This window comes from Indicator indicator, chromosome 3 (assembly GCF_027791375.1).
Source record: "Indicator indicator isolate 239-I01 chromosome 3, UM_Iind_1.1, whole genome shotgun sequence".
NCBI lineage: Eukaryota > Metazoa > Chordata > Aves > Piciformes > Indicatoridae > Indicator > Indicator indicator.
In genome coordinates this window covers 14,389,679-14,417,365 of record NC_072012.1, presented here as the reverse complement: position 1 = coordinate 14,417,365, position 27,687 = coordinate 14,389,679, and the positions used below count along the sequence as shown (strand labels likewise).

The 27,687-nt window shown below is 42.0% G+C and overlaps 1 protein-coding gene across 1 annotated transcript in view; it reads left to right on the top strand.

Annotated features, from left to right (window-relative positions):
* The window catches only part of SFMBT2 (Scm like with four mbt domains 2), a 109,371-nt gene that overhangs the window by 40,211 nt on the left and 41,473 nt on the right, over positions 1 to 27,687 (top strand). Inside the window, exons 4-8 of the mRNA XM_054399632.1 lie at positions 1,113 to 1,201; positions 4,325 to 4,571; positions 11,256 to 11,353; positions 26,421 to 26,522; positions 27,140 to 27,287. Of these exons, the coding sequence (XP_054255607.1) occupies positions 1,113 to 1,201; positions 4,325 to 4,571; positions 11,256 to 11,353; positions 26,421 to 26,522; positions 27,140 to 27,287 (684 nt within the window). The remainder of the gene's footprint in view (positions 1 to 1,112; positions 1,202 to 4,324; positions 4,572 to 11,255; positions 11,354 to 26,420; positions 26,523 to 27,139; positions 27,288 to 27,687) is intronic.

Below are 27,687 nucleotides of genomic sequence, written 5' to 3'. Positions count from 1 at the left end.
ATTTTGGGGGAGAAATGACATAATGTAATTCCCTTTTGCATGCAGGTTGAATTGAAGTCTGGTTTCTGGGTCTCCGATTGTAAATACACAATGCATTCAAAGGAGCATCTATATTTCTGAAGCTGAAATTTGCTGAATTTCCTTTCCGTGCCCAACTTTTATGTGCTTCAACAAGAATTGAACCAGAATTGGAATCCTAGGGACAACATTTGTACATTTCAGTTTAAATCTTAGGAATGTGGATATGGATCCCTATGGTAACACAGGCTTGATCAAAAGTTATTATTTTTTTTAATGAAATAGAATTTTTTAATAAATTAAGCCTTTCTTCTTGGAAGTATGTTGACTTGGTAGATGGCATACGATGTTCTCAGGAATGATTCTTCTGCTTTGTGGAGGCAAACACCTGGAGTTTCTGCTGTCCTGAAAAGGAACTGAAAATTTGCACCTTTTTTTTTCTTCTTCTGTTTTTTTTTTTTTCTCTTTGACAACATCTGTGAACACACAGAGGGACTTTATAAATAATATCTGAGCCAACTGCAGTGTTGTGTTTCTGGAGCCTTCATCACAGGAAAGACATGGGCCTGCTGGAGCAAATCCAGAGAAGGGCAACACAAAATGATAAGATGGCTGGAACATCCCTGCTGTGAGGACAGGCTGCTGGAGTTGGGGTTATTCAGCCTGAAGGAGAAGGCTCTGGGGAAACCTTATCGCGGCCTTTCAGTACTTAAAGGAGGCCTATAAGAAAGACGAACAACTGTTAGGAAGTGTAGTGGTAAGGTGAGGGTTAATGGTTTCAAAGTGAACAGGGTAGATTTAGATTTGATATTAGGATGAAATTCTTTATTGTGAGGGTGGTAGACACACTGGCACAGGTTGCCCATAGAAATTGTGGGTGCCCCTTCCCTGGAAACATTCAAGGTCACTTTGATTAGAGCTCTGAGTAACGTGATGTAGTTGAAGGTGTCCCTGCTCACTGCAGGGGAGCTGGACTAGATGACCTTTAGAAGCATCTCTTTGAACCCAAATAAATCTGTGATGTTGCCTCTAAAATACATGTGGCAAGTCTATTGTTGTGCTAAGCCTTTCTTTTCCTTCTTTCTCCTCCTCAGCTATCAAGGAGAAATACATGGACTGGACAGAGTTTCTCATACATGATTTGACTGGCGCCCGGACTGCACCTGCAAATTTGCTGGAAGGTGTATGTATTAGATTGCAGTTTCTATCTGATACAGCATGGTGATGTGCATGTTCCAGTAGTCTATGTGTTACCAACATGTAGGGTTCTGTGCTTGCAGGGACTGTGTGCCAGCAGCACGGTCTGATCCAGAGCTGGCCAAAAGTTAGTAGTGACATTGCCTTGGCTCTACTGGCTCTGCTTCTGGTTTGTCTTTAAGATGCAGTAGTGTGAAGCTTAGAATGATGGGTACTCAAAGTAAGGTAGTGAGGGGAGAGCATGGAGGTAGTCCATAGGAAGGACACAGCCCTTCTGTACTGTAGTTGACACATCAAACAGGTGACCTGGACTTTCAAGTCAGAACATATGTTGGAGAGGGATTTAATAGGTTGATGGGGAGTGCTTTAAGGTTTATGTGTACATGGAAATAATTCCCCCGAGGACATTGCTGCATTTAGATGGAGGCAGATTTAGCAGGACAGTTGGATGAGGTGCCCTCAATCATCAATAGTCATGATGACTGACTATTGATGATTGATCATCAGTAGTCCCATCTGTTTATTTAGGTGAACCCATATTACCAAGAGCCCAATCTGTGCAGTACATGACAGGGTGACTTGCACTTGGGGCAGCCTCGGCTTGCCTTGAGATCTTGGACAAAAATCCTGCATATTCACCTTGAAATCATGGAAGCAGAACACCTTCTCCATCAGGACCTGCTGTGCAGGCATTTGGAGAGGAGACAGCACATCCTGCAGGAGATAATGCTCTCTGTCCCTTTGTATTTAAGCTAAGAGTGAAGGTGTACAGGTAGTTTTACCTTTCTGTGAGTGCTCATGTTGGCTTTTTGGAGACAAGTGTGCATCCAGGCACCATTTTTGATCATTTTGTCCCTGGTTAGTCCCACCAGCCAGAGCTGTACCCTTTTTCAACATGCCAGTGCAGTATGAGCTGCCTGGCAGGAAGAATTAAAGCTGTATGATGTGAGATGGGTGTTTTTTCCCCCAGTGTGTTAGCTGAACAGCTCTTGCACACCCTCAAGTCTGCTGCATCCCCATTACTGGACCCTTCCCAGATGGCATATGCAACAAACTGGTGGTGCCCAGCACTGTCTCTGGTATATACCAATGCTATCACCAACCTCCCAATTCCCTTGCTCAGGCAGAAATGCAGAGAGAGAAAACAGTGTGTTGGGTTCAAACAGTTTGTGACCCTTTTTCTGGCGAGCCCTGGGTTGACGTGTTTTATGCAATTTATGTGCTCAGTGCTGTCTGTCTGTAATGCCCTGTCGATAGATTTGCTGCTCGTGAGTGCTGCAGATTGTTCCTGCACTGTTAAATCAATATCTGGTGGTACTTCTTTTATATTTTTACGTGCTAGCTGTGCATAGAAAGAGTTCTTGCAATATGGTAAACGTTAATATTTCATGTAAGCCAATTATTAATCTCAGCCGTTCAGTTCTCAGGGGTAAGTGACAACCCCTTGGCTTAAAATTCAGTGCACAAATCAGAGGAGCAATATTTGCTTTTATAGAGCCAGGGATTTATGATGAGCTAAAAGTTAAATGAATACACCATCATTCCATGTTAAAGAATGTTTTGTTGCAATGAAGCAGTTGCATGAGAGAAAAAAAAAAACAACAAAGCCATTAGATTTCTATTATGCTATTAAATTGGAACATTGCATTTTGCTGTGAAATGATATTGGAAGAGATTAAACAGAAACAGGTGCTTGGAGCTCACATTATAGAGGAGTGGCTTATAATGGCAAATATATTGTTCTGAGAAATGTATATTAATCATAAAGCTGGTTAAAACTGTAGATGTGATAAAACTTCAGTTAATTCTATTTTTTTCAAACCAAATTCTCACTCTGTTGCCTGCATTATTTGTGGATTGAGATGTTGTGAAAATCACTTGCATGCCAGAATTTGGAATATTTTCAAAATTCAGTAGGTAAAAGGACTCCCCCCACCCCATTTCCCCCCTGAAAAATAAGGCTTTTTTTTTTTCTAACCACCCCTAGAAAGAACCACTTTGGGTTGACCCTGATTTACAGAACTAATATTAAAAGAAAAAATACAGTGAAAAGTTTACATTGTTCAATTAAGTAGAATTGGGACAAACACAGGGGAAAAAGTCAAATGAGTCTTTGATTTTAATTTATTTTGCCTGTGCTTAACATCTCCTTTGGAGACAAATGACCCCAAATTTTGGGGTGTTTTTCAGTGCTGCTGTTAAATCCATGAAATTGGAATTTCATGAAAACTGAAACTTGAATTTAAGAAAAAAAGAGAAGAAATCTAACTACTAGGTTAGTGGTAAAAAAACCACTTGACAACACAGAGATGTTCACAATGACAAAACAAAAACACCAAGCCCCAAAGGTACCACACTGAAAAGCATCTCATGTTTTTTTAATGCCTGTAGTTGGCAGCTTTGTAGGTGTAAAGTTAAGCACATGTGTAAATGGTTGCAAAAGTGGGATCACAGAAAATACTGTGTGTAAGCAAATATCCTCAGTCGCTAGGATTTCTTGAGCGTGGTGGCTTGACCCAAAAAATCCTGTGTGCCTTGGACTTTGATCCCAGGACCACTGAAGATGGTGGGAACCTGCTATGGGCTTTGGAGCAATCACCATAGGCTCTTGCACCCATGGCTGTGGGGAGTAACTTGCTCTACATGCCAGTAAGAATGGGGTAAAGCCTTTGGTGGGAAAGATTAACACACAGAGGACAGTTTCAGGGTCATGCCCAAGGTAGTTGCCTTTTAGGTAAATACCAGTGTCCAGTTCCTATGATTGTTTCTTATCAGCTGCAATCAATGAAAATTTGGTTTGAAATCCTCCAGTATAACTGGGCTTGGAGTTGTTCAGGAGCATCCTATGAGCTGTTCCACCTTTTATTATTCTTTTTTTTTTTTGTTGTTGTTGATGATGTCAGTTGAGAAATTAGCACAACTGTTGTTTTCTGTTTTACTTCTGAATTTGCACTTGGAAGACATTGGGTAAAATAGAAGAAGAACAGACTGTTTGCTGATCGCTTGGATGATGGTGTGAAAAACAAAAATAATCTTCTGCTGTCATCTGTTTCCTTGAGAAGTCTTCAAATAAAGTTTAAAATAAGGAGTTTTGCTTCTATTCAAACAGCCTCTGCGAGGAAAAAACCCTGTAGACCTCATTACAGTTGATTCCTTAATAGAGCTGCAGGATTCCCAGAATCCCTTTCAGTACTGGATAGTTAGTGTGGTTGAAAATGTTGGAGGAAGATTACGCCTTCGCTATGTGGGATTGGAGGAGACTGAATCCTATGACCAGTGGTTGTTTTACTTGGATTGCAGACTTCGACCAGTCGGTTGGTGTCAAGAGAATAAATACAGAATGGACCCACCTTCAGGTAAGGAGCCTCCTAAAAATACTGCCTCACTTTGTGCCATTTACTGATGGGTTGAGGTGCTTGTGGCAACTCATTTCTTCTTCTCCAGCATTCACATTGCTTTGACAGTAGTTTCTAGCTGTGACACAGATGGCATGCAAGAACCATCTAATTTGGGTTCAAGTGGGTTAGGTAAACTGTGTTAAATTTAATTAATAATTTCAGTTTAGCTTAATTCATTCTTGGAAGCAATCAGTGTCCAATAAAAATAGTTCTGTGCAATTTTCCACCAAGAAGAGCTGGTGTGGGTTGTCTAAGGATGTGCCTACTTTTCAGTGCTGTTGTAGTGCCCATGTCTTCCTGGCCATTTTGTAGGCATCCTGGTAGAGGGTATTCTGATGTGTGTGAGTCAATTCCTAGGTGACACCTTTCAGCATATACTAGGCTCTATTAGGCTCTATTTGCTTTCCCCTCAACCAAAACCTTTTGTCTGTTCATGGTCACACACGTTTCTCCTGGGTAGCAGTAGACCTCCATGAAATTTCCCAGTGCTGGAGGAAGTGTAAAACCTCATGGCCCCTTTAGCACAAGTCTTTCATACTCTACTGTAACATTACTATACCTCTGCCAAATAAGACCTGCCTTGTGTGTAAATGGTAAGAAAGTGCAGTGGGAGTGCTGGGTTTGTCTGCCTGTTCACATTAGCATGGTCATTGAGGAACTATGGGATATCTATTGCTAGAAGATGATCAAATACTCCTTTGGGTAAGGGTAGATGGGGTCTTTCATATTTAAAAGACCACAAATATTGCCCTCCATTTTGTCCAAGGGACTGAACTTGTTTGCAAGTATGTCAGACCAAATTCAACATCAGGAGACTGCAACTTGGAGATGTTCAAATGAGCTTCAGTCGAGACTGAAGTGAAGCCAGTATTGGGTCTGGAATTGGAAGTCACAAATCCAGGGACAGGAGAATTTGAAGTGACAGGAAACAGGTTGAAGAATCAGGCATAGGCAGGCTGGGCCAGGAGGATTGGCAAGGGCAGATTCTAGGGATTAGCTGCAGACTGTGAGTGTTGGGACTGTATTTGGCAAAAGGAGCAGGATCGTTGTGGCAGGGAAAGAATGACTGCAAAGCTGAGAGTAGTGTAAAACTGTGTGTTGCTAAAGTTTAGCAAGCAGGATGTAGACTAAGGACCACAGCACACAGCCAGCGTTCAGGGCTGCTTGAAGCCTTCTGGAGAAATGCTTGAAGAGGCATTCACTGGCAGGTTCTAGGGCTAGCTTTGGAGATGTGCATCCATGGAGGTTATAGCCCATTACAGGAGGAGAGGGATAACTGGGAGGGTGAATTTTCTCCACCACCCAATATTGGTGGACAATATTGGTCAAAACTTTGTGAAAGTTTCCAGGCAGTTGGGTTTCTCTTTACTGAGAGTGTTTGGCTCTGACTTGAGTTGGTTGAGTCAAGTTGGCTGACCTGACCTCTCTTGGAGTTAGTGATCTGATAAAACATTAGACTGTTGCATGTGTGGTTCTTTAGGGGAGATAGTGTGCACTGTCTCTTTTTCATAAAGCTGTGGCTTATACTTCTATGAAGAAAATCTGAGAGCACTGGGGCTGTTTAATCCTGAGAAGGCTGCAAGGGGATCTGATTAATGTCTCTTAAGTATCTGAAGGGTCAGTGTCAGGATGAAGGTGACAGTCTCTTTTCTGTGGTGCCCAGTAATAGGACAAGGAATAACAGGTGTAAGCTGGAGCACATTAAGTTCCAGCTCAACATGAGGAGGAAATTCTTTATGGTGAGGGCAACAGAGCACTAGAGTAGGCTGCCCAGAGAAATTGTGGCATCTCCTTCTCTGGAGACTTTCCAAACCCACCTGGATGTGTTGCTGTGTGGCCTGACCTAGGTGACCCTGCTTTGGCAGGAGGGTTGGACTAGATGATCTCTAGAGGTCTCTTCTAACCCCTAACGCACTATGATTCTATAATTGGAGCCACAAAGCTGTTTGCCAAGCCCTGTGGCCCCCATTTGCCAACTGTTGCACCTTCAAGCTGGATGCCCCAGAATTAACATTTCTCTTGAGAGATGAGATTAATGCGCAGGTTTTGGCCAAGTAGAGGTGAACAGTTTGTCCAGATTTGAGACACTTTTTCCTTGCTCTGTGGCTGAACTTTGAGTGTGAAATGATAGCAGAAAGAGTAGGTGTTTCTGATGTCACTTCTGTCCGTCACACCTGATTGAGAGACATACCCTGATAAATGCAATTATGTTTACAAGTCTGATCTTGAGTCTAACTTGGGGTCCTGAATGCTTTTTGGAAGTTTACGTTTTTCTTCACTGATAGGTAGGAATCAATGTTCCCTATCACTTCTAAATTAGATGTGAATGCTGGAGAGCATGACAATCACTCACTCTGTTATTTTTACAGAGTATTTGTGTCACAGAGCAACACTTTTTCATTGACCATCTTTGAAACCTTTTGATCTGTATAGGTTTGGTGGATCAATACGGAAATGACCCAAATAAGATTTGTGCTTCCTCTTTTGTTTACCACACTCTTTCTCTTCTCTTTCCTTCTTTTATCTAGTAGTGCTTTCTTCTCTATGGATTCCTCACCCCCTGCCTTTCTTTTCTTTTAATATTTTTCAGTTGTCTCTAGACTTGTTATTGGACTCTGTTTGCTGAAGTTGTATTTATTTATTTTCCCTTCTCCTTTATTTAACTCCTTTTAAAATGTCTTTCTCTTGTTCTCATCTGTCTTCATTTGATACCAGTTTCCTTTCCTTGGCATTTCTCTGGTCATTCACTTTTTAGTGAACATTGTTATTAATGAATTCAATGCCCAGATCTTCTTCCTGGGTTTCATTGGATTAAATATGTGGTCACTGACCTCTCCTAAAGTTGAGTCTTACAGTAGTTTGCTGAGAAAAGACCCTTTAGATCTGAATCCTTCCGTTTTCTCACAAGTTCTATCCTGAGCATTTCCCCCACAGATCTTTCTTTGATCCTCCTTTCTGGTCCACCCAGCTGTCAGGCTTTGCACTCCAGGCAGTAGCCAGTCAGAAATGGGAATCTTTGAGTTTCTGGAGTCAGGAATTCTGGTTGTTCCACTTCTGCCATAGTGGACTTTATCAGCCATTTGGTGTCCACCTAACATCAATATGTTCATAAAGCAGAATGGATGAATAAAGTATATGAGGCATTAACCCAGAGGAAGAAGAAGGGGTAAAAAAAGTAGCTGGCCTTATGGGAGCTGTTTCCAATTAATGAATCTGCAAAAGAAATCTTGGTGAAAGCAGACAGACAATCAGTAACGAGATTCAAGGATGAGATGCTGGCAGAAGAGAGGTCTAAAGGAACTTGGGGATGATGCTGCCATCAAGGACCTCAGGCCAGGACAATGTCCTAGGGACACATTGTTGCCTGCGTATCTCCTTCCTAGTGACTTCTACAGCAAATAGGATTAAGACTAGAAAAATCTTTGTTGTTTGAAGGACCCAGAACGGACCTTCTTAGGAAAGAGAGATCCTGTAAGCAGTATGTTGGATGTTTACACATCAGGGATTAGATTTACCTGCTGTGGTGTAGGCATCAAAAGGACAGTTCAGCATGAATTATGGCTTTCTCTTTATGACTGGTGGAGAAAAGGGGATGTCTGAGACATGTCTAACATAGATTAGATGAAATAACATCTTTATAAGCATATTTTTCCACTCCTGGATGTTGAAAGTAACACAGACCTGGTTGTCTAACTTTTGAACATCTAAAGCCAGTTAAAGTGATTCTTTGATTGATAACAGGAGCAGCCTTAGACTGCATATCAGAGTTATTATGCATCTTCTCCAAAGAGATGCTGAAGGATACACAACTCCTCCCAAATCAGGCTGCATGCTCAATTGCTGTCAAATGAAGATGTTCAGTTACACACCAGTTCTGCAGGTTGTGACAGTACTTTGCCTACCCTTGACTTGGAAACTGCATATGCACCTTCAGCTTTAATTCCCTTTATTACTAGGCTGATTTTTCTGTGTTGATCAACTTCTGGGACCTGCCCTGTTTGGTTTCACTTTGCACAGCAGTTTGAAGTCAGTCTTTCAAAATGTAGAGCATCTCATGTAAAGAAGATCCCATGGATTCAAATGTTTTCAGTGTTTTGGATGGAGAAATGTCTTTTTCTGAATTCATCCATGTCCTAATACCCACTTAATGTACAAGAATATGCAAGAGGATCCTTAGGAAATAGTATCTGGCCTGCCTTCTCCAAGGCAACTTCCAAGGACTTTGTAAGTCTCAGCAGTGAACTCAATGATCTTTAAGGTCTTTCCCCATCTACATGATTCTGTGACCCCTTTTAACTGAGGCAAAGAGGTCATAGCTCATTTTTTTTTTTCCACCCTCAGATGTGTATCTGTATCTAAAATAAGCCTCCTTACTTGTGCAAATTGACACTGGCTGCTTGACATAAAGCCACTGACGGTCTTACCTCGAATGTTTATGCATGGAGAGATTGCCTTCTTTTATGTTATTTTCTATTTAAAGACAAATTGGCAGTCATTTTAATTGCTTGCTCCTTGTTAACCTAAATACAAATTGACACAGTACACTTGGTTCAATTACCTGCAACCCTATCACTTAAACAAAATGCTTTATGCTCTCTTAACTCTGCAATTTACTGCCCGTATACTTGCCTGCATAAGTGAGCTGCCACTAATTAAATGTGCATATAATATTGCTTGCTGCTTATTCAAACCATTGGAGTTGTCTGTATATCTTCATGTTTGTTGACACTGCCCAAAGAAGTTACTGCCTGTTTTTATTGATTTTGGGCAAATGTGTCCAAAATACCACTTTCTTTTTCTTTGCTCTGCTTTATTTCCATCACAGTAGAAATGAAGGGCTGGCCTCTTTTCAGTGGTGTCCAGTGATGGGACAGGAGCCAATGGGCACAAACTGGAACACATGAGATCTTACTTGAATTTGAGGAAGAATTAAGGAGAGCATGCAGCAGGCTTTTCCAAAACTTAGGCTCTTTGCTAGTTGAAAAAAAAGTCTGGCTGCTGTTGGGGGCAAAATTGTATTGAGTATATGCCTGTTTGGCATTATTTAAACCACAAAAAGAAGAAACAGGGGGAGTTGTTTCCTTCCCTGCTCTTCAAGCCAATCGGAGCTCCTGCAACAGGGCAGAACTGGGCAACAAGGCTATAAAATAATAAGCAATTAGATAGTGAGTGCACTTATTGATGCTTGTGACCACTGCAAACAAAGACTCAAAATGCATATGACAATTAGTACCCAGACAGCTGAGGAATTGAAAATAGTGCCCTGAAAGGTTAACATTTCCCTTTAAGTGTGTTTAAATTCACATGCGTATCCTCAATGCCTGATCTGAAGTAGTGAGGTTTGATATAGTGCAAGTATAAATACATCCACTTCCAGTGAGTGATTCTGCAAATCCTATTTTCATAAGGTCTTAAATCTGTTGAGATCAGAGCATAAAATTCTCTTGTACTATCAGTGCTAGGTGAAAACAGTGCTTGCCAATTCCTTTTCTTATACATTTTATTTCCTCCTTCAGAATCATAAGATGCAGCAGTAAATCTTTGCTAGCAAGTAAATATAGATTGTTATTTGATGTACAGAATTTAAATGCAAATTGGGCCAAACTGAACTGTGATGTAAGTGCATGAAGCCAAACTGAAGAAAGGCTTCACACTGTTCACTCCCTATCAAGGTTCCAGTTTATTATTGAGTAAAAGTTCATTTCCATTTTAATAATTGTTGCAATCTATCTACTAATCTTGACTCTTGAAGACCTTGATACGGATGTTCTGCAATAACTTATGTGCAGGATAACAATATGTTTTTTAGGCCAGAAGTAAATCCAATATAATGTTGTTCTTCATACTATTGTTTCCTACATTGTTCCCTTTGATTCATAGACGTTTTCCTGCACTGAACCATAAAGGGCTTGTTAATACAATGAATGAATAATATTAAACCTATTTAAAGAAACTCACTGAAAGCAATGTGAATCTGCACAGAGATACTGCCTGAAAGTATAATGATGAAAATTCATAAGTGTAACTTTTTTGAATTGGTGAGATATTCTGGTTTGAATTGGTGTGATACTCTGTTTGAGTGTGGTACTAACAAATGGGTCTGGGTAGAGATCTAGCTGAAATGATCTTTCCCACACCTTACATACACCCATCACAAAACCCACCACCCTGCAGTAAATAAAACTTTAAAATAAACAGAAGCCTTGGTAAAAATATTCCTGGTTTTGTTCAAATATAACTAGTATTGGCTGAAGACTTGAGGCTTCTAAAACTGGAATACATTAGGTATTTGGAGAACTGAAAATCAAAGGAGAGGTTTTTTTTGTTATTTTCAAGTAATGAGACAGTACTGTTCTCATTTCCTCAGCAAAAAATTAAGGACATGCCTTTCTTCTGGGTTTTATTCCAGGATATAAAACACAATCTTCTTCAAATATGCCCCTGCTAGATTCTTTTGTGTTGAATTTATCCATGCTCTACAGCCTGGGATATACACACTGTTTATTTCGTTTGTACTACCCATTTTTATGACACAGAAACTTTGGTCTTGCAGAAGTCTTTGATCCCCAGACAGTCACCTCTCGGCTTTGTTGTTGTGTTTATTTATTTATTTGTTTGTTTGTTTATTTTTGTCATCATTAGATATCTATTCTCTGAAGACTATATCTGAGTGGAAATGCGCTTTGGAAAAATCTCTTAATGATGCAGCAAATTTTCCTCTTCCAATGGAAGTGTTCAAGGTAAAACAGACACATTTTTCCTTCATGCAATGAATAAATAAAATGCAGTGTTTAGTGGCCTCTGTTAAACTTTTGCAGGAGAGACTGTTGCTCTAATAAATCACCATGAAAGGTCACAAGTGAGATGTTTGTATCAAATGCAGTTTTATGTGCAGACTCCACATTCAGAGAACAGATTTCTTGCAATCAGTGTTTTCTAGGGCCTAGGGGTGATCAGCACTGATATCTCCAAAATAATTTTTAATGAGACTTACTCTGTCAGAGCTGTGCAGGGGCATTGTTAACAAGAGAGAAATTGTAAGGTTTCAGATATGAAAGTGGACATAAACTGGACAAATTTCCTTGTACCTTGCACCAAAATTTTCATCTGATCACAAACCACAGGCAGAGAAACCTCCCTCAGGGACTTATAGTGCAAGTGGGACATAATTTTGCTTCCATTTTTTTTCCCCACTGTTTTTTAATAGTTAGAGATGTGCTTTAGCCCTGAGGAACCAGTTTTAATTTCCCATCCAAATCTGCGCTACTATTAGTCACGATGGCTCCAGATAATCCTGATTTCTAGCTGTGCTCGTCTGGTTTCTAACAGTTATATCCTCATAGCAGTTTGATGGGCAGCATGGCTGTGGGTAAGAGAGGATGCTCAGGGAGGTGTGTTGAAGTACAGCAGTGCCCTGCTGTCTCTGATCTCAGCTTTTGCTTGGGGACCTGGTGCACCACAGTGTCCTCCTCACCACTGCTCCTGGCTTTCCTAGGGTATCGTAGGGACCCCTCTGGGTTCCTTGCCTGCCCTTAAGCAATATTACACTGTGACACCCCAAAATACCTGAGTTATTGCTGCATTTCACGTGTAGATGTCGCACTTAGGGACATGGTTTAGTGGTGGACTTCAATCAGGATGATGGAATCATAGAACAACAGGTTGGAAAGGACCTCAATAATCTTGGAAAAACCACAGTCTAGACAAGATGATCAACCACCCTCTCCAGCTGGATCTTAAAAGTGTCCAATACTGGGGAGTCCAACACTCCCCTGGAGGGATGACAGTTTTCCCTCACATCTAATTGCAATCTTTCTAGGTGTAACTTCCACCCATTATCTCTCCTCTTTTCCGTGTGACTCTTTGTAAAAAGGGAGTCTCCATCTTCTTTGTAGCCACTCTTTGAATACTGGAGCACAGTGAAAAAGGACTCCCCTAAGCCTTCTTTTCTCTAGGTTGAGTAAACCCAGTTATCTCAGCCTTTCCTCATATAGCAGCTTCCCAGCCCTTGGATCATCTGTGTGGGCCTTCTCTGGACCCTTTCCAGCCTGTCCACATGTTTTCTGTATCATGGGGACCAAAATGTAACACAGTATTCCAAGTGTGCCTGGACAAGTGCTGAGTGGGATAATGACTTTGCAGTGTTAAGATCATCAAGTCCAACCATAAACCTAAAAGTCTTTTTCAACTGAAATGATTCTGTGATTGGAAGAAGCACTCATCATGTCCCAGTGTGGCTGGCATGGCATGAAACCCTGGTGCTGTCTTCACCCTCTCTGCAGGGATATGCCAGCAGCTTCCTGTGAGGAATCCACAGTCCTTGCCCAGCTCAGATGCACTTGAATTAGCAACATGAATTTGGAAATGCATTGCTCATGTCCCAGGCAGGGCTCATTTGCTTGCGATGTGAAAGCTCTGCTAGGCCAGTAGAAGTTGGAAACTTGCTGTGTTGGCTTTCAGCAGAAGGGTGGGTTTGAGAAGCCCTGTGTTTGATGGGAGTGGCTGTGGAGATTTTGATTCTCTGCCATTTATTTCATAAAATGTTCGAATCTCTTCAAGTCTGCATTTGTAGTTTCAAGATCAAAAATGCCTTGTGTGGCTCAGAGATTAAATCGCGATAGAGAATGCCTAAAGTGTAAATTTTGTTCCTGTCTATAGAAAAGAGTGAAGAATGTTTCTGATGAGGTTCATAAAACATCCTCTTATTTTTTAAGGTTTATAAATAACAGCTGTTTTCCTGCCCCTTCTTGAAACCCACTAATTCTAATTGTTGTGTGAGGGTTATAAATTTAAGCTCAGTAAATCCCAGTTGCTGTGCCATGTGGTTGGAGCTTGCAAAGAAATTCCCTTCAGAAGACAATGCAAAACATTGGAATGCTTGAGTGGTCCAAGAGGGGAGTTACTTTGGGGCCAAATATGACTAAAAGGTGGGATTAGCTCAATACTGCTTCTTTATTTGTGATGTGAAAGCTGAGCACAAGATGAGCTGAGTTGAGTTTCTGGTGTTATCTTAGGTCCTGGTTCTGGTGCTGGGAAGGCAGGAGACTGAATAAATTATGTGTGTGTGGGCACCACTTTATTCTGGGTGAATCACCTTTCACTCTTTAGGGTGAATCAACCCTATGATATACTGCTTAATTAAGGAGAAAAATGTGAGAGCTTGGCCATGCCTGTGAGCATATCTGTCTCTAGTAGTGAGTTAAACAGGAATTAAGGGAAGTGTTGAGGCAAAGAGGTGGAACTAGATGACCTTTAAAGGTCCATTCCAACCCAAAATGATTTTATCATTCTATATGAAAGTACATTTGCCTTATCTTGTAAGCCAATGTTTATGTGGGACCTTCAAAGGGAATCTCAGATCCCAGAAAAAGAGCGTCAAGTCCAAAGGTGTCTCTTCTATTTTTTTTTTCCCTTTTTTAAGAATTTTTTATAAATTATTTTACAAAGCCAGCACAGAAGTAATGTCTCTACATGGTGCCTGGGGCTCTGTGCTACTGTAACTGTCATGTGTTAGATGAGATATAAAACACAGGGTTTGACAGCTGGCGACTGGTAAAGATCTTCTGGAAAGCTGGAAATGTTTACTTTGGCAGATATGGTAAACTGCACACCGAGCAATTATATTCCGCATTTTCCACATTTCCCTACAGAAATCGCTCACGGAGGAGAGTGTGTGTGCTTGCTCCACAGACATGAGTGGTCCCTAGAGTGAGCATGTGCATATTTGGCTGGATGAGAGCTTAAATTACTGTTGTCCTTTGAGTTGTGCGTGACTGTGGGCAGTGTCATTAACGCGCCATCAAACTGGTCCCAGGTGGTGGTGCTGGGAAAGCAGATCTGCATTTGTAGTATGAGAAGTGGCCTCTCTTATGGATCTATCAGCCCACTGGTGCTGATGCTCTTTGGTTTTGGTGTAATAGCGTTAGGTTCCACCTGAGAGCCCATAAGCCATGGATTTGAACCTGAATTTTCAATGCTCAGAAGCGTAGCAGAGCTGAACTTATGTGTGATGGTCTTTGGCAGCAGATCCAAAAATCCTTTGCAAAAGCACAGTCCTGATCCCCTCTTGGCATCCAAGGAGAGGGCATCAGCCATCAGACCACACGAGCTGGTTGCAAAAATCAGGGAGGAGACGGCAAGCAGGATCTTCTTTTTTATTTCTGGTGCTATTTTACACTTGGCCATATGTTGAAAGTGTTTGCAAAATGCTTTAGGATCCTTTGAGAAGGAACGTGATGTTCAGCTGCCAGAAAATGCTGCTATTATGTAGCTACTAAACATAGTGTTTTGCAAACTGCACATTCTGGAATAAGTGGTTTGTTGTGTTGTTTTTTTTTTTTATTTTCCCCTTCACAAAAGCTTTCTGCAATGTGTACCTGCTCTTCTGCTGTTCTGTTCTTGTCAGGAAACATGATGATCCTTAAGGAAAACTAAATACAGGCAGGATTTTCAAAGGTGTTTGAATTGTTTAAGGGCATGAATCCTTCTGGAAGGCTGCAAACCCAAGGAGATCTGCCCTTTTTTTCTGCTTTGATTTGAGGGTGCTGTAGGGATCCCTCATACTTGGCCAGGGGCCTGTCACAAACGATAGCTGAGGATTCAGAGGACACCTAAGAAGATGACCAGGGCTTTGGGTATGAATAAGGGTGGTCCAGCTGTTAACAGGACCTGCTTGCAAATTAAGTGGACAATTTTAGCTATTTGCTTCGGTGATGGCATTGCTCACTTCCATCATGAAGTCAGACTCCAAACACAGCACTTTCTAGTCCTAATGCTTGTGCATCAATGTGGTTTTTTTAGAGTTAAAGCCCTGTATCTTGGGTGAAATAAATTCTGGATGCAGATCATAGGATTTAGTTTCCTAGAGAGGTGGATAGTATCCTGCGGATCTTCTCTGACATCCCACTATGCTTTGCCTGGTCTCCTGTGTCATACCACACCATGCAGATGATGGGGATCCTCAGGTGTCTTCCAGCTCATACCAGACACCTGGGTTTGGGCAACTAAATCTCACCCAGGGTCTGGAATGCTCATATTTTTCCCTATCTGTTGCATATAGGCGTTCTATTTCCAATTCCCTCCAATTGCTGTAAAGAGGATCCTGATGACTAGCTTGGATGGAGCTGTCACCAGCCACATCCCTAACCCAAACGCTGCTAAACTGCTTGAAAACCACAGACGCTTAGGAGGGAGAGATGTTATCTAAAACAGGTGGCAGTTCCTGATTTATAGTGTTTGGTTCCATTCCTCTTGTCTCCACCCTCCTGTCCTCCTTTCCTAAAGTTGTCTTTTTTTTTTTTTCCATCTCAAAATTGTTCTCTCTCAGACAAAAAAGATGTCTATGCTATGCCCAGCCCAGTGTTCCCACTGGAGCTTTTGTATGTTTCCTGTAATTATTACTTATCATGGAAGAAATCAACTGGGACAAATCTCTGCTAAGGAGAGTGATGAAGGGACCACCCAACACCCAGCCAAGAGCTGCCCCCTGAAATTCAGGATGGAATGGTGATTCTAGTTCATTGGAAGAGTTACTGAACACTGGAATGAGCTCCTCCTCATGAAGGGAGGTAGTTGTGTCCCCATCTCTGGATGCACTTAGGAGACAAGAAGGGACAGGGTTTAGCACCAGACTTTGTAGAGCTACATGGTGGTTGGACTCGATGGTCTCAAAGATCTTTTCCAGCCAAAACAATTGGATGATTCTACATACAAAAGTATGAAGGCAAATATTAAACAGGACACCTTCTCCCCCTCTAAAAGATAGTTTTCCATCAGATTGTGTCTTTTGCTTCTAAGAGTAAGATAGACTATTTCTACAAGCCTTTGATTTAGTTATATTTTTAAAAAAGGATGGTATCTGCCAAATGTAGCAAACCCTTTGAATGTTTTAGTTTTGTCTCTGTTAGTTTAAATGTACGAGGGAGAAACCTAAGGGATGCTTTTTGCGCAGAGACAATCCTGATCTGGCTATATGAGTAGACTTGAAGTCCAGCAGGGTTTTTCTGTCTTCCAGCTTCCATAATAGATGAGCATGTATTGATGGAGTAGCTTCAAATGAACGTGCTTTTGGTTTCACTTGGAAGCCAAATCCCCCCATAAGCCATCCCCAGCCCCTTCATGAGCTGATGGCTTGGCTGGCCCTCACTGCGCACGCTGTGCTTTAATAACCCGTGAGTCGCCATGTTGTTTGCAGGCTGCCAGATTAGTTACTCTCCATCTGTTCTTCCCCATCCGTAGCACTCACCAGCCCTTCTTCCTGACTGCTATTTGCCTGTCTGGGAGACGTGCACAGTGTCTCAGTCCCTCTGTTGTTCAGCTGCCTTTTGACCTACTCCTGTCTCAGCTCGTTAAAGCCATTTATCTGTGTAAGACCCAGGAAACATCATTAGGGATATATGGCAAAGACTTTTATGAATGTAGCTGCCTTCACAGCTCTTTGGAGCATGGATGTCTCTGATATCAAAGGTGCCACTCAGTTGTGATGGAGTCTGGTGCTACCTCTGTGGACCAGGGAAAAGTTCTAACCTATCTGTAGCTCCCTTCTGGCTGTGGACTTTGCAAGGAAGCTGGTAGGGAGAACAGTCCAAGGAGGTGAATGAAGCCAAGTTCTGTCTGAGATGCCCCAAGGGTCTATTTGGCAGAACTATATGAAATTCAGGGTTGGAAGAGAAATGTCAGAGTCAGTTCAAGCAAAACAGATGGGCCGAATGAGAACCAGATCCCTCCAACTTGCTCACCCCTCTGGCTGTGTGTTTAACATGGGTGGTTTCCATTCTCCATTGTATGTTAAGGTCTTTCAGGATGGTGAGAGGTTAGTAAAAGGGTTTGAACCAGTTTACTTAATGCGCCTAGCCTTGGTTTGCAGGAGTTTTCGCATGACAACCTGAGCTCTTGCCTCCTGCAGCCTTGGGCATGGCAGTTTCTTTCCACTGAGAGGGGCTAATGTGTGCTTACAACCATGTAGGGGATGAGTAATACCTAAAAGTCATCCATCTAAAGATGTATTATTTTTCTTAAACAAAACAATAGCCAGCTCTGGTCCACAGCTGTTTTGTGGAGTGGTCAGAGCTCACAGTATGTGCTAAAATTTTTTCTGACCCTCTCTCCTCCAACAAAACCTCACTGACTTCATAATAATGATTATTGCCATGACATCTCTGAAAGAAGATTCAGTCCAAACCAGTGCCTGTGAGTGCTCACTCCCTGTTTGTGGCTGAAGTATCTATTTACAGGTGTGAAAAGAGACACCAGTGTTTCACTTTGGAGCAGTCAAGTAGATGTTTCCACTTGTGTTTTCCTTTCCACCTGACTTTTACACCTGTTAGATGAGACCTCTGTGTGTGACGCAACCAGGATTCATTCCTGAACACTTGTGGAATGGTGCTGCAGCCTTGAGTGGTGTAAGATGTTAAAATAACCAAGCCAAACACATGAAAAACCCCAAGTGGATGCCTTCTCTGCCTCCTTTACCTCTGCCTCCTGTGCTTCCACCGCCCAGATGAATCAAAGCAGGTGCTGTGTAGGAGGAGATGGTTGCCCTAATGCCATCTGTGGCAGGCTGAGCCATACGGAGAAGGTGTGTTTGGACTGAGACTGGCTACTCTGCGATGTTGCTGTTTCTATGGAAACTAATTTTTTTTTTCTGGTTCAACAACAGGAGATTAAAATCTGTAGGGCTAAATTCAATCCCAGACAGAAGCATCTACAGTTTTTAAGGGGCTCTTTGGTAGGTGCAGTTCCATAGCTGGCTCTCGTACTCATTACTTCAGGGTCACAGTATCTGTAAAACCTCCTTCCTGGCACCCTTTCCTCTTCATCTCACCTCACATTGCTACAATTTGGTTTTCCTGTGACGGCACTTGTCATGCCGAGGGACAATTTGCTCATATCGTGTCTTAGTGGGGGATTTTTTTTCTCCCTGCAGAGAGCGTGTCTTCAGGGAAAATTTCTCCATGTTTAGCAAAGGAAGTTGGTGAATTGCAAACCACACTGATTCATTTGCAAATAATGCAGAGGGTTGCATTTGGGAGGGGGTTTTTTTATTAGGTTTTTTTTTCAATTAAAAAACAAATGCCAGATTCCTGTAGAGGCAGTTTAACCACTGCTATTACTGTGTTTGTGACTGGTTACTACACATGAGCTTTGTGATTAAAATTAGGCTATTAGAAGCAGCCAGTTTCTTGGAGAATAAGAGAAAACACTGGGGGGAAGTGATTTCTTTGAAAACAAAAACTGAATCAAATAATATGTTTCAAATCATACTAGATGGGGCCCATTTCTGTGTCTTTTAGTAGGGAAAAAACAGGAGAGATGTGACTGGAGACAACATCATTTCACACTGTTGCAGTTTGTGAGGATTTGAGCAGGCTCAGGGCGAATCATTTATAAAGTGCTCAGTGTTTCTAATCAGCCCCTTGACTTTGCAGTGTTCCAGCATTAAGATTTAGTTCTGAGTTCTGCATAAAGCTGTAGTCTTATAATTGGTGTGATTATGCCTAGCCTACACCAAAAGAGCCCTGACTTTTAGGGTGTTTAAAAATTAGAGTTCAATTTTGAGCATATAACTCAAATAGTATATATTTGAGTTATATACTCAAAGAGAGTATGTAACTCAAATGTACTCTATTGTATATTAGAGTTCAAATATATACTCCTATTATAGATAAGAGTGTATAGCTTTCTTTTATCTATAAGCTGTGTAAGCTGCTGGGTTTAAATGAGATGACTGCAGCATTTTATGCTGAGCAGGAAGGCCTCAAAATGAGCATTTAGCAATCTGAAGGTGATGTCTTTCCTTGGGCTTGTGGACACAACTAGGGCAACCAGCCAGAATACAGCTTCCCTGAATGTTGCAGGCAAAAGCAGCTTAACCAAGTCCCCCTTGCTCTATCTGCATGACCCACTGCAGTGTAAAATTACCTGAACACCAGCCTTGTGACATGGGCAAATTTGAATTTTACACTTCAATGACCTTTGTTGAGTCAAAATACTCAGATACCAGGTACATTTAGCAAGATACTTAGGTAGCAGGAGGGGCAAATGACTATCATAATTTTGAAGTGTATCTCTTTGAGTTCAAGATCTAAAGCCAATGCTTAGTGATTTCTTTGTTAGGACTTCAGCATGTCACCCAGACAGGTACTTCCCTAAAGCCTATCTGCAACCTTAAAAGTCTGAATACTTATGTAAATCTCTTTGTGGATCTCTTTTGAAATGACATGTAGGCTTGTGGTAGTTTTAGGCTATGCTTTTATAATTTTTCAAACACCTTGAACAGAAATGTTGTAAAGTGTAAATAAATCACTATTGGGTATAAAAAGGAAAATAATGACAGTTCTAAACAATCCCATGGGAAAAGCAAGGGACTTAAACTAGTTGCACCAAAACAATTTCTTCTTGCTTCCTTAGGCTGGGAGGTACTAACTTTGTGCTTCTCCTGGCTTCTGCTTGACCTTGGCTGCATTGTTTTGGCTAAGTCTTATAAAAATATCTCTCTGCTCCTTTCTTTTGTCTCTTTTGTGTACAGGGGCAGTAAGGGAGATCAGGGAGGTAGAATCTATTAGCAGCTCCCCTGGTCCTTGACCAGGGGGGATCCTTGTGCTGTTTATTCATTGTAAATACCTGTAAATATTGTATATTTGTACTTATTCATTGCATTTCATTGTAGATGGTAGTTTTGCTTCTAAATACAGTTTTTATTTGCTTCCAACTGAGCTGGTCTGGCAAATTTATAATGTTGGGGGGGGAATTTTCAACCCACCACAAGGCTCCCAAGTCACCTTACTTTTTTGAAACCTGCACTGCTAGTGGCCCTTTAGCTATGAAGGAGGAAATTACATGGGTATCTCAGTACTTAGAGAGGAGGTTTGGAAATTAGGAGCCTGGTTCTCCTCACAGCACCATTTCTGACTTGTTCTTTGACCTTCAGACATTCCAGCTTTCAGCCCTGCAGGTGATGCTGGTTGCAGTGAGCTGTTGCAAAGCCCGTCGGTATTTTTGCGGCAGGGTTTTGGGAGAACACGGCATCTGAAGATAGAGACAATGATGCAGATGCGTTATCAAACTGGAGCTGTCTTTCAGGTGCCCCAGAGGGTCACAGCCTGTGCACGCTGGCAAACTTGAAAATACATTCTGCTCTCAAACTGTGTGAGGCTGAGTTTAATTGCTTCTTGGGGTTGGTAGTGAGAGCGGTGACAGCCTTGTCTTTTGCCAATGGGTTTGGGCTGTAAGTGACAGACATTCAGTGGAGGGTTATGCAGTTTCCCATTCATTACCCGTGAGCGCCGTCGCAGGCTGTAATCCATCATGTTAAAGATTGTGACCCTCTGAATGAGCAACTGTGGTGTTTATACCATGTTAATTCATTGTACTTTCTGTGGCATGATTTTTTTGCTTTGCTGTGAGGGACCCTTCTGCATTCAATCAATCAGCAATCCAGCTTGCTTGATTCCTCTCGAGCAGCCAGAGAGTCACAAAATTATAGAATCACAGAATACCAGGTTGGAAGGGATATTAAAGATCATCTGGTTCAACCTGTCTTAGGAAAACTTTGATCTAGAAAAGGTGGCCCAGCACCTTTCCAACTGAATCTTAAGTGTCTGCTGTCGGGTAATGCTCTACTTTCTTTGGGAGATTATTCAAATGGCTGATTGTTGTCCTTGTGAAAAATGTTCTTGTGGTGCCCAGTCAGAATCTCCCTAGGAGTAACTTGTACCCATGATTCCTTGCCTTTTCTGTGTGACTCTGACAAAAATGGAATCTTCATCTTCTTTGTAGCCAACATTTGAATTGTGGATCATGGTGAGGTCTTGCCCGTGCCTCCATTTCTCCAGGCTGAACCGTCTCAGTTCTCTGTCTTTCCTCATATGGCAATTTCCCAGTCCTTGGATCACCTTTTGTGGTCCTTCTCTGGACTCTCTCCAGCACTGTCACCCTTTTTGTATAGTGGGGACCTAAACTGGACACAGTATTCCAGGCGTGTCCTGGTAAGTGCTGAGTAGATTGGCATAATGACTTCTTTATCTCTGTTGGTGATGCCCTTGTTGATCATAGAATCATAGAAAGAGTCATAGAGTCAGTCAGGGTTGAAAGGGACCACAAGGATCATCTAGTTCCAACCCCCTTGCCATGGGCAGGGACACCTCACACTAAATCAGGCTGGCCAGAGCCTCATCCAGCCTGGCCTTAAACACCTCCAGGGATAACCCATTCCAGGCTCTCACCACTCTCATGGTGAAGAACTTCTTCCTCACGTCCAGCCTGAATCTCCCCACTTCCAGCTTTATTCCATTCCCCCTAGTCCTATCACTACCTGATATCCTAAAAAGTCCCTCCCCAGCTTTCTTGTAGGCCCCTTTCAGATATTGAAAGGCCACAATAAGGTCACCTCGGAGCCTTCTCTTCTCCAGACTGAACAGCCCCAACTCTTTCAGTCTGTCCTCATAGGAGAGGTGCTCCAGCCCTCTGATCATCCTGTTGTTGATGCAGCTAAGCATGCTGTTGTCACAGCAGCAGGAAAGTATTCACTCTTACTGAGCCTACTGTCCACCAGGACACCCAGGTCCCTTTCCATGGAGCTGCTGTCCAGCCAGGTAGATCCCAGCCAGTGCTGTATTCTTGGATTATGTTTTCCCAGGTGCAAAACCTTTCACTTGCCCTTGTTGAACTTCATAAGATTGTTGTTACCCCACTCTTTCAGCCTATACAGGTCGTCCTGCAGAGTGGCTCTCCATTCCAAAGAGTCTACTTCCCCACTCAGTTTGCTATCATCACCAAACATCATCAGGGTATACTTGATCCCCTTGTACTGATCACTGATGAAGATACTAAATAATGTTGATCCCTGGGGGGCCTCACTTGTGGCAGGTAGCTAATTTGAAAAGGAACTGTTTTTCAGAACCCTGCCAGAGAGTTCCCCACCCACCACACAGACCACTTGTCTGGACCATATTGAATCAGTTTCTCCAGGAGAAGGTTGTAAGAAACCCTATTGAAAATCTTAGAGGAATCCATGTAGATAATGCCCACCGCTTCCCCACATCAACAGAGCAGGTTACTTTGTTGTAGAAAGGGTATTTCCATCACCTAGTCAGGGCTTGTGAACCCTGGGACAGGCAGTCCACTGAATTAAATCCATGTGGTCAGTGGGGCTGCTCCCAGGAAGCATTGCCTGCCAGTAAGAAAAACGTTTCACTATTGCATGAAGCTATGAAATGCTCTAGCTGATCAAAAATACTCTGCCTATTCGTCTCCATTTCAAAGAAAATTGAAACTCACTTGGAGAAGTTGCTAAGAAATAATGGCTGATGACATCCTCATTGGTAGCTTTGAATGCTGTGAAATAGCAGTAAAGGGTTGGATTCTGCTGCCTAGAATAATTTCAGGAAAGTCTCATCTCTTCAGTCCTCTTCCTGTAGCTGCTTTTATTAAACAGACATCTTCCCTGTCAATGGGAATAAAGGGAGGAGAGAGCAGTTCATTATTCAGTGTATCACTTTGAGTCTAATACTAATTAAAAGCTTTGCCTTCACTTCCGTGAAACCTTTTCTTAGAAATTATGTAAATTAATTGGAGTTTTGAAGAGGAGCATATGCCAAATCTTAAGTAATTCCCTGCTGGCTAAGGCAGCTCCAACAGTGGAACCAGAGAATGGCATCAGGATCTTTATTTTTATTCCTTTTTTTTTTTTTTTTTTTTTTTTTTTTTTTTTTTTTTTTGGTGACTGCAGAAATCTGAGGCTGCTTCAGGAAATTTTGATGCTTCTCTTTAGCAAACATCCAAGACAGATCAAATATCCAGACCTTGACCATTTGCAGAGCGGTACCATACAAAGAGGTTTTTCTCCATGAAAGCTTTTCCATCTCAAAAATGACATTTAACACAGACAAGCTTTTTATTTCTGCAGCCTTTCTCCAAACAAATGTACGTCCCTGCTTCAAAGAGGGATTTTGACCCTCAAAAGGGAGATGTCCCTGAGATCCCATGAAATCCCCTTGGGAGTTCACTCTTGCTATTGATTTAATGGGGAAGATATTTACATGCAACGCTGAATGAGAAGGGATTTGTGAAGGTACATAGCATGTGGAGACAAGAGGATATGCTTTTGAAGTAAAACAGTTTTAAATGTTACTAGCTTTCGTTCCCCACCCTTTCTCCCCCCACACTTGATTATTTTTTCCTTTGAAAAAGGCCAAAACGCAGAAGATTTGAACTCAAGAGCATGATTCAAATAAAAATGAGAAGCAATATGGTTTGGCCTTAATTTATTTTGGTCTCAATCAACAAATCACCTAATCACCTAAGTTGATGAAACTACTTGCATGTTTAAAGATAAACATGATTAAGTACTTTGGATCTTGGCTTATTACATTTTGAAGCAGGATATGAGCATGCATTGCAGCATGAACTTTTGAGGGGAAGATGCTGCAATGTAAGCTTGCTTCCAGATGTACATTTTGTGAAGTTGCCTTCTCTTTACAACCTCACCCTAAGGAATAACATATTCTGGGTGTGGATCCTCATGCAGGAGGCATCAGCCCTCCAGTCCAGATGCTTTTTGTCTTTAGAGATTTGAAGCATAGTGCTGGTGAGATCTGATTTTTGCAGCCATCGTCTTATCCCAGCTGAAGCAGTTATGAAAACCTGTCCATCTTGATCCATCCTTGGAACCATTCAGCAACTGTGTACAAGGAGCCAGATCCTCTTCCCTGGTTCAGGCTTTTATTCAGTGAAACATTGGCTATGCAAAGCTGGTAGAAATGAGTCTTTTGTGACTTGGGGGCTTTAGTGATACAGAAGTGACTGCCAGCAAGCGCAAAAGGAAGGGCTCCACCAACGGTAGTGTGGCCAGCAGGTCAAGGGTGAAGATTCTGTCACTCTTCTCTGCTCTGGTGAGACCCCACCTGGAGAAATGTGTCCATCTGTAGGATTCTTAGCACAAGAAAGACATGGACCTGTTGAAGCAGATCCAGAGGAGGCCAAAAAAAATTATCAGAGAGATGAAACAACTCCTCTGTGAAGAAAGACTGAGAGTTGAGGTTGCGCAGCCTAGAGAAGGTAAGATTTCAGGGAGACTTTACTGCAGCATTTCAGTGCTTAAAAGGGCTTGTAGGAAAGATGGGGACAGCATTTTTAGCAAGGCCTTATTGGGACAGGAGAAGGGGTGATGGTTTTAAACTGAAAGAGGGGAGATTCAGACTAGATGTAAAGAAAAGAAATCTTTTACAATGAGGCCCAGGTTGCCCAGGGAGGTGGTGGATGCCCGATCCCTGGAAACATTCAACACTGTGTTGGATGATGACCTTTTAAGGTCTGTTCCAACTCAAACCATTCCATAATACTCTAAATATGGCTGATAGTTATTCCACACCCTAGAACTCCTGAATGTCTTCTCCTTCCTCAGGTTTTAGTTCATTTGCTCTGGGTCATTGTTGCTAAGTCTTCCTCAGTTTCCCCATCAGTATGTACTTCTGCTGTGAGACTAAATCCATGATGTTTTTTTCCAACTGCTTTTCCGTTCTCACAGAAAAAGCTCCTTAACATTGCAAGCTGCTAAGATTAAAACAACAATTAATTTAGCTGTAGTTGGAGCTTGTAAAAATCCTTATCTCTAATGGCACCAGGAATGTACGATCCCAAAATAGAAGTTGTTAAGTCTACAAGTGAAGACAGTTCTTGGGAACAGAAAGCACAGTGCCATGCAACTTTGGATCAATAGAAAATCATTTTAGAACAAGAGTACAAGGTGTAGCAATGAAGGCAGATGGGAATGGCATTGCTAACCACTTATCAGATAGCAGGCTTTGTGCACATAGTTTGGAGTGGTCTGTATGTGTGTGCTAAATATAACATTAGCTCTTTCTGTGCTCCTGTTGGCTAATGCACCCATGGTTTTAAAATACTGAAGGATGTTTTTATTTAATAAAATCAAAATATGATAATTACCCTGGCATTAGATTGTCAACTTATACGCCTAGTAGAAGGACTTTGATAAATGTGAAACATTAAAGTGCTGAGTTGAACCTGGGTTGCTTCTGAATTTTGGGACTACATGTTGCTGCCATCCCTGAAGCTGCTGTGTGCACCCCTCTGGGTGCAGTCAGGTTTGATTGTGGCTGAAAGTGTTGCAATGGGCGCTTACTTGAACACAGTTGTGTGTTTTCCCATGAATACTTTCTCTTGTTGCCCACATGTTGGGTCCAAGTTCATTCTCTTGGCCTTAGTCCACCCTTAGTCTCCTGGCTGGAGAAAAGACCTTTCCATCTTGCAGCACATGATTTTGGTGCCTTGCAAGAACTGAATATCCATTAGGGTTAAATCAGAGCCGTGCTAAGCTTTTAAGCATGTTGTGCTTCTGGAAAATGTCAGATTGGGTCCTGACACCTCTGGACTTATAGTAGTTCTCAGATGGTAGGGACTGTCAGAGGTCAAGCGGTTCTGCTCAGGAGATATTTTTCAAGTAGCCATTTCTTAGAGAGGTCCTCATTTTGGTGAGCATGATCTCCTTGTTGACCAAATTCAAGTTGGATGTTGCTGCTGAGGTGAGCGTACGTTGTGCTTTAGATATTATGGGCTAAGTCCTGCAGATCTGTCCTCTAGGAATGAAGCTGACCCCTTGTTCTGTGATTAGGTTGGTATGAAAATAACAGGTCTGGGAGTGCCCAGTAGGAGCTGGGAATCAATCTAGTAATCAGCTAAGTGACAAAATCCACATTAATACATTTCAAAGAGATTTTCAAACATATCAACTCCTCCTTGGTGGACAGCATGGGCATACCATGTGCTTCTCTTCCTCATTTCTTCCTGCAGGACCATGCTGATTTACGAAACCACTTCTTCACTGTGGGGATGAAGCTGGAGGTGGTGAATATGAGGGAGCCGTTTCATATTTGTCCTGCATCAGTGACCAAGGTGAGCTCCCAGAAAGGACAGATGAAAAGAGCCTGATTAGGAATCTCTTGTCGGAAGACTCAAGAGTGGTACTTAATTGGCTGGAGACCACACTAAGAAATATGTTTAAAATTCATGGGTGTTCCTAACAAGTGAATTGTTTCTTTCCCACAAGCATCACCAGCTGACTATAGGCACTTAGATGCAGTAGGGATAAACATGTCCATCTACAACTTCCATGCAAAAAAAAACCCCAAATCCCTTTTTAGTCTCTGTCTCTCCTCCATGCATATGCATTTTCTCTGCACATCTGGGAAGACTTTTGAAATAAACCAGCTGGGTGGAAGTGGTAGCTGGATATTTAACCCATACTCTCAAAGGCAAGAGAGAGGAAGACTGTGGGGTCTTCAGGATGTCTTCTAGTCTCTGCCTAGCTATGGGCACACTGAGTGACCCCAAACCCCAGCACTTAGTTTCTTCAGCTGTAAAACCCAGGATTTGATCACTTTGAAACATTTCGATAAAAAGTGTTAGATGAAACCAGGTTATTTGGAGGTGCAAAGCCTGACTGTTTCAGCTTTCCTACTGTTACAGCAAATTTAACTTCTGATTTTGTGTTCTTCTTTTTCACCCTTTAGGTTTTTAACAGTCATTATTTACAAGTGACCATTGATGACTTGAGACCTGAACCCAGCAAAATCTCAATGCTTTGCCATGCAGATTCCTTAGGGATCTTGCCAATACAGTGGTGCCTTAAAAACGGAGTCAATCTCACACCTCCGAAGGGTTTGTATTCCTTCTCAGTGATTTGCAGGTTACCTCTGAAGGAAGTTTGCTTGTTATTATTGCTTTTTAAAACCATGAGACTGTTCACTGAAGAGCATCACCCTAAGCATCTCAAGCCTGAGTAGCTCTCTTGAGTCACTGAGGCTGTTCTGGTTCCTAGCATCTCTGCAAATGTGTCTTGCTGGTGGATTGATGTCTGTGTACTTCGCAGTCTGGAGCAGGCTGCACCAAAGCCTACTGAATTCCTGTGAAACGTATCTTGGTGTTGCTTTGTGCATGTTGAAAGCGAAAGCATCATTAAAAGTCATATCGTACTAGAGGCAAACCGGGCATCTCCCTATAGCATCGAGGTACAGCGCTGAGGCCAAGCCAAGCTCTTAAATCTAAATGTCTAAACTAA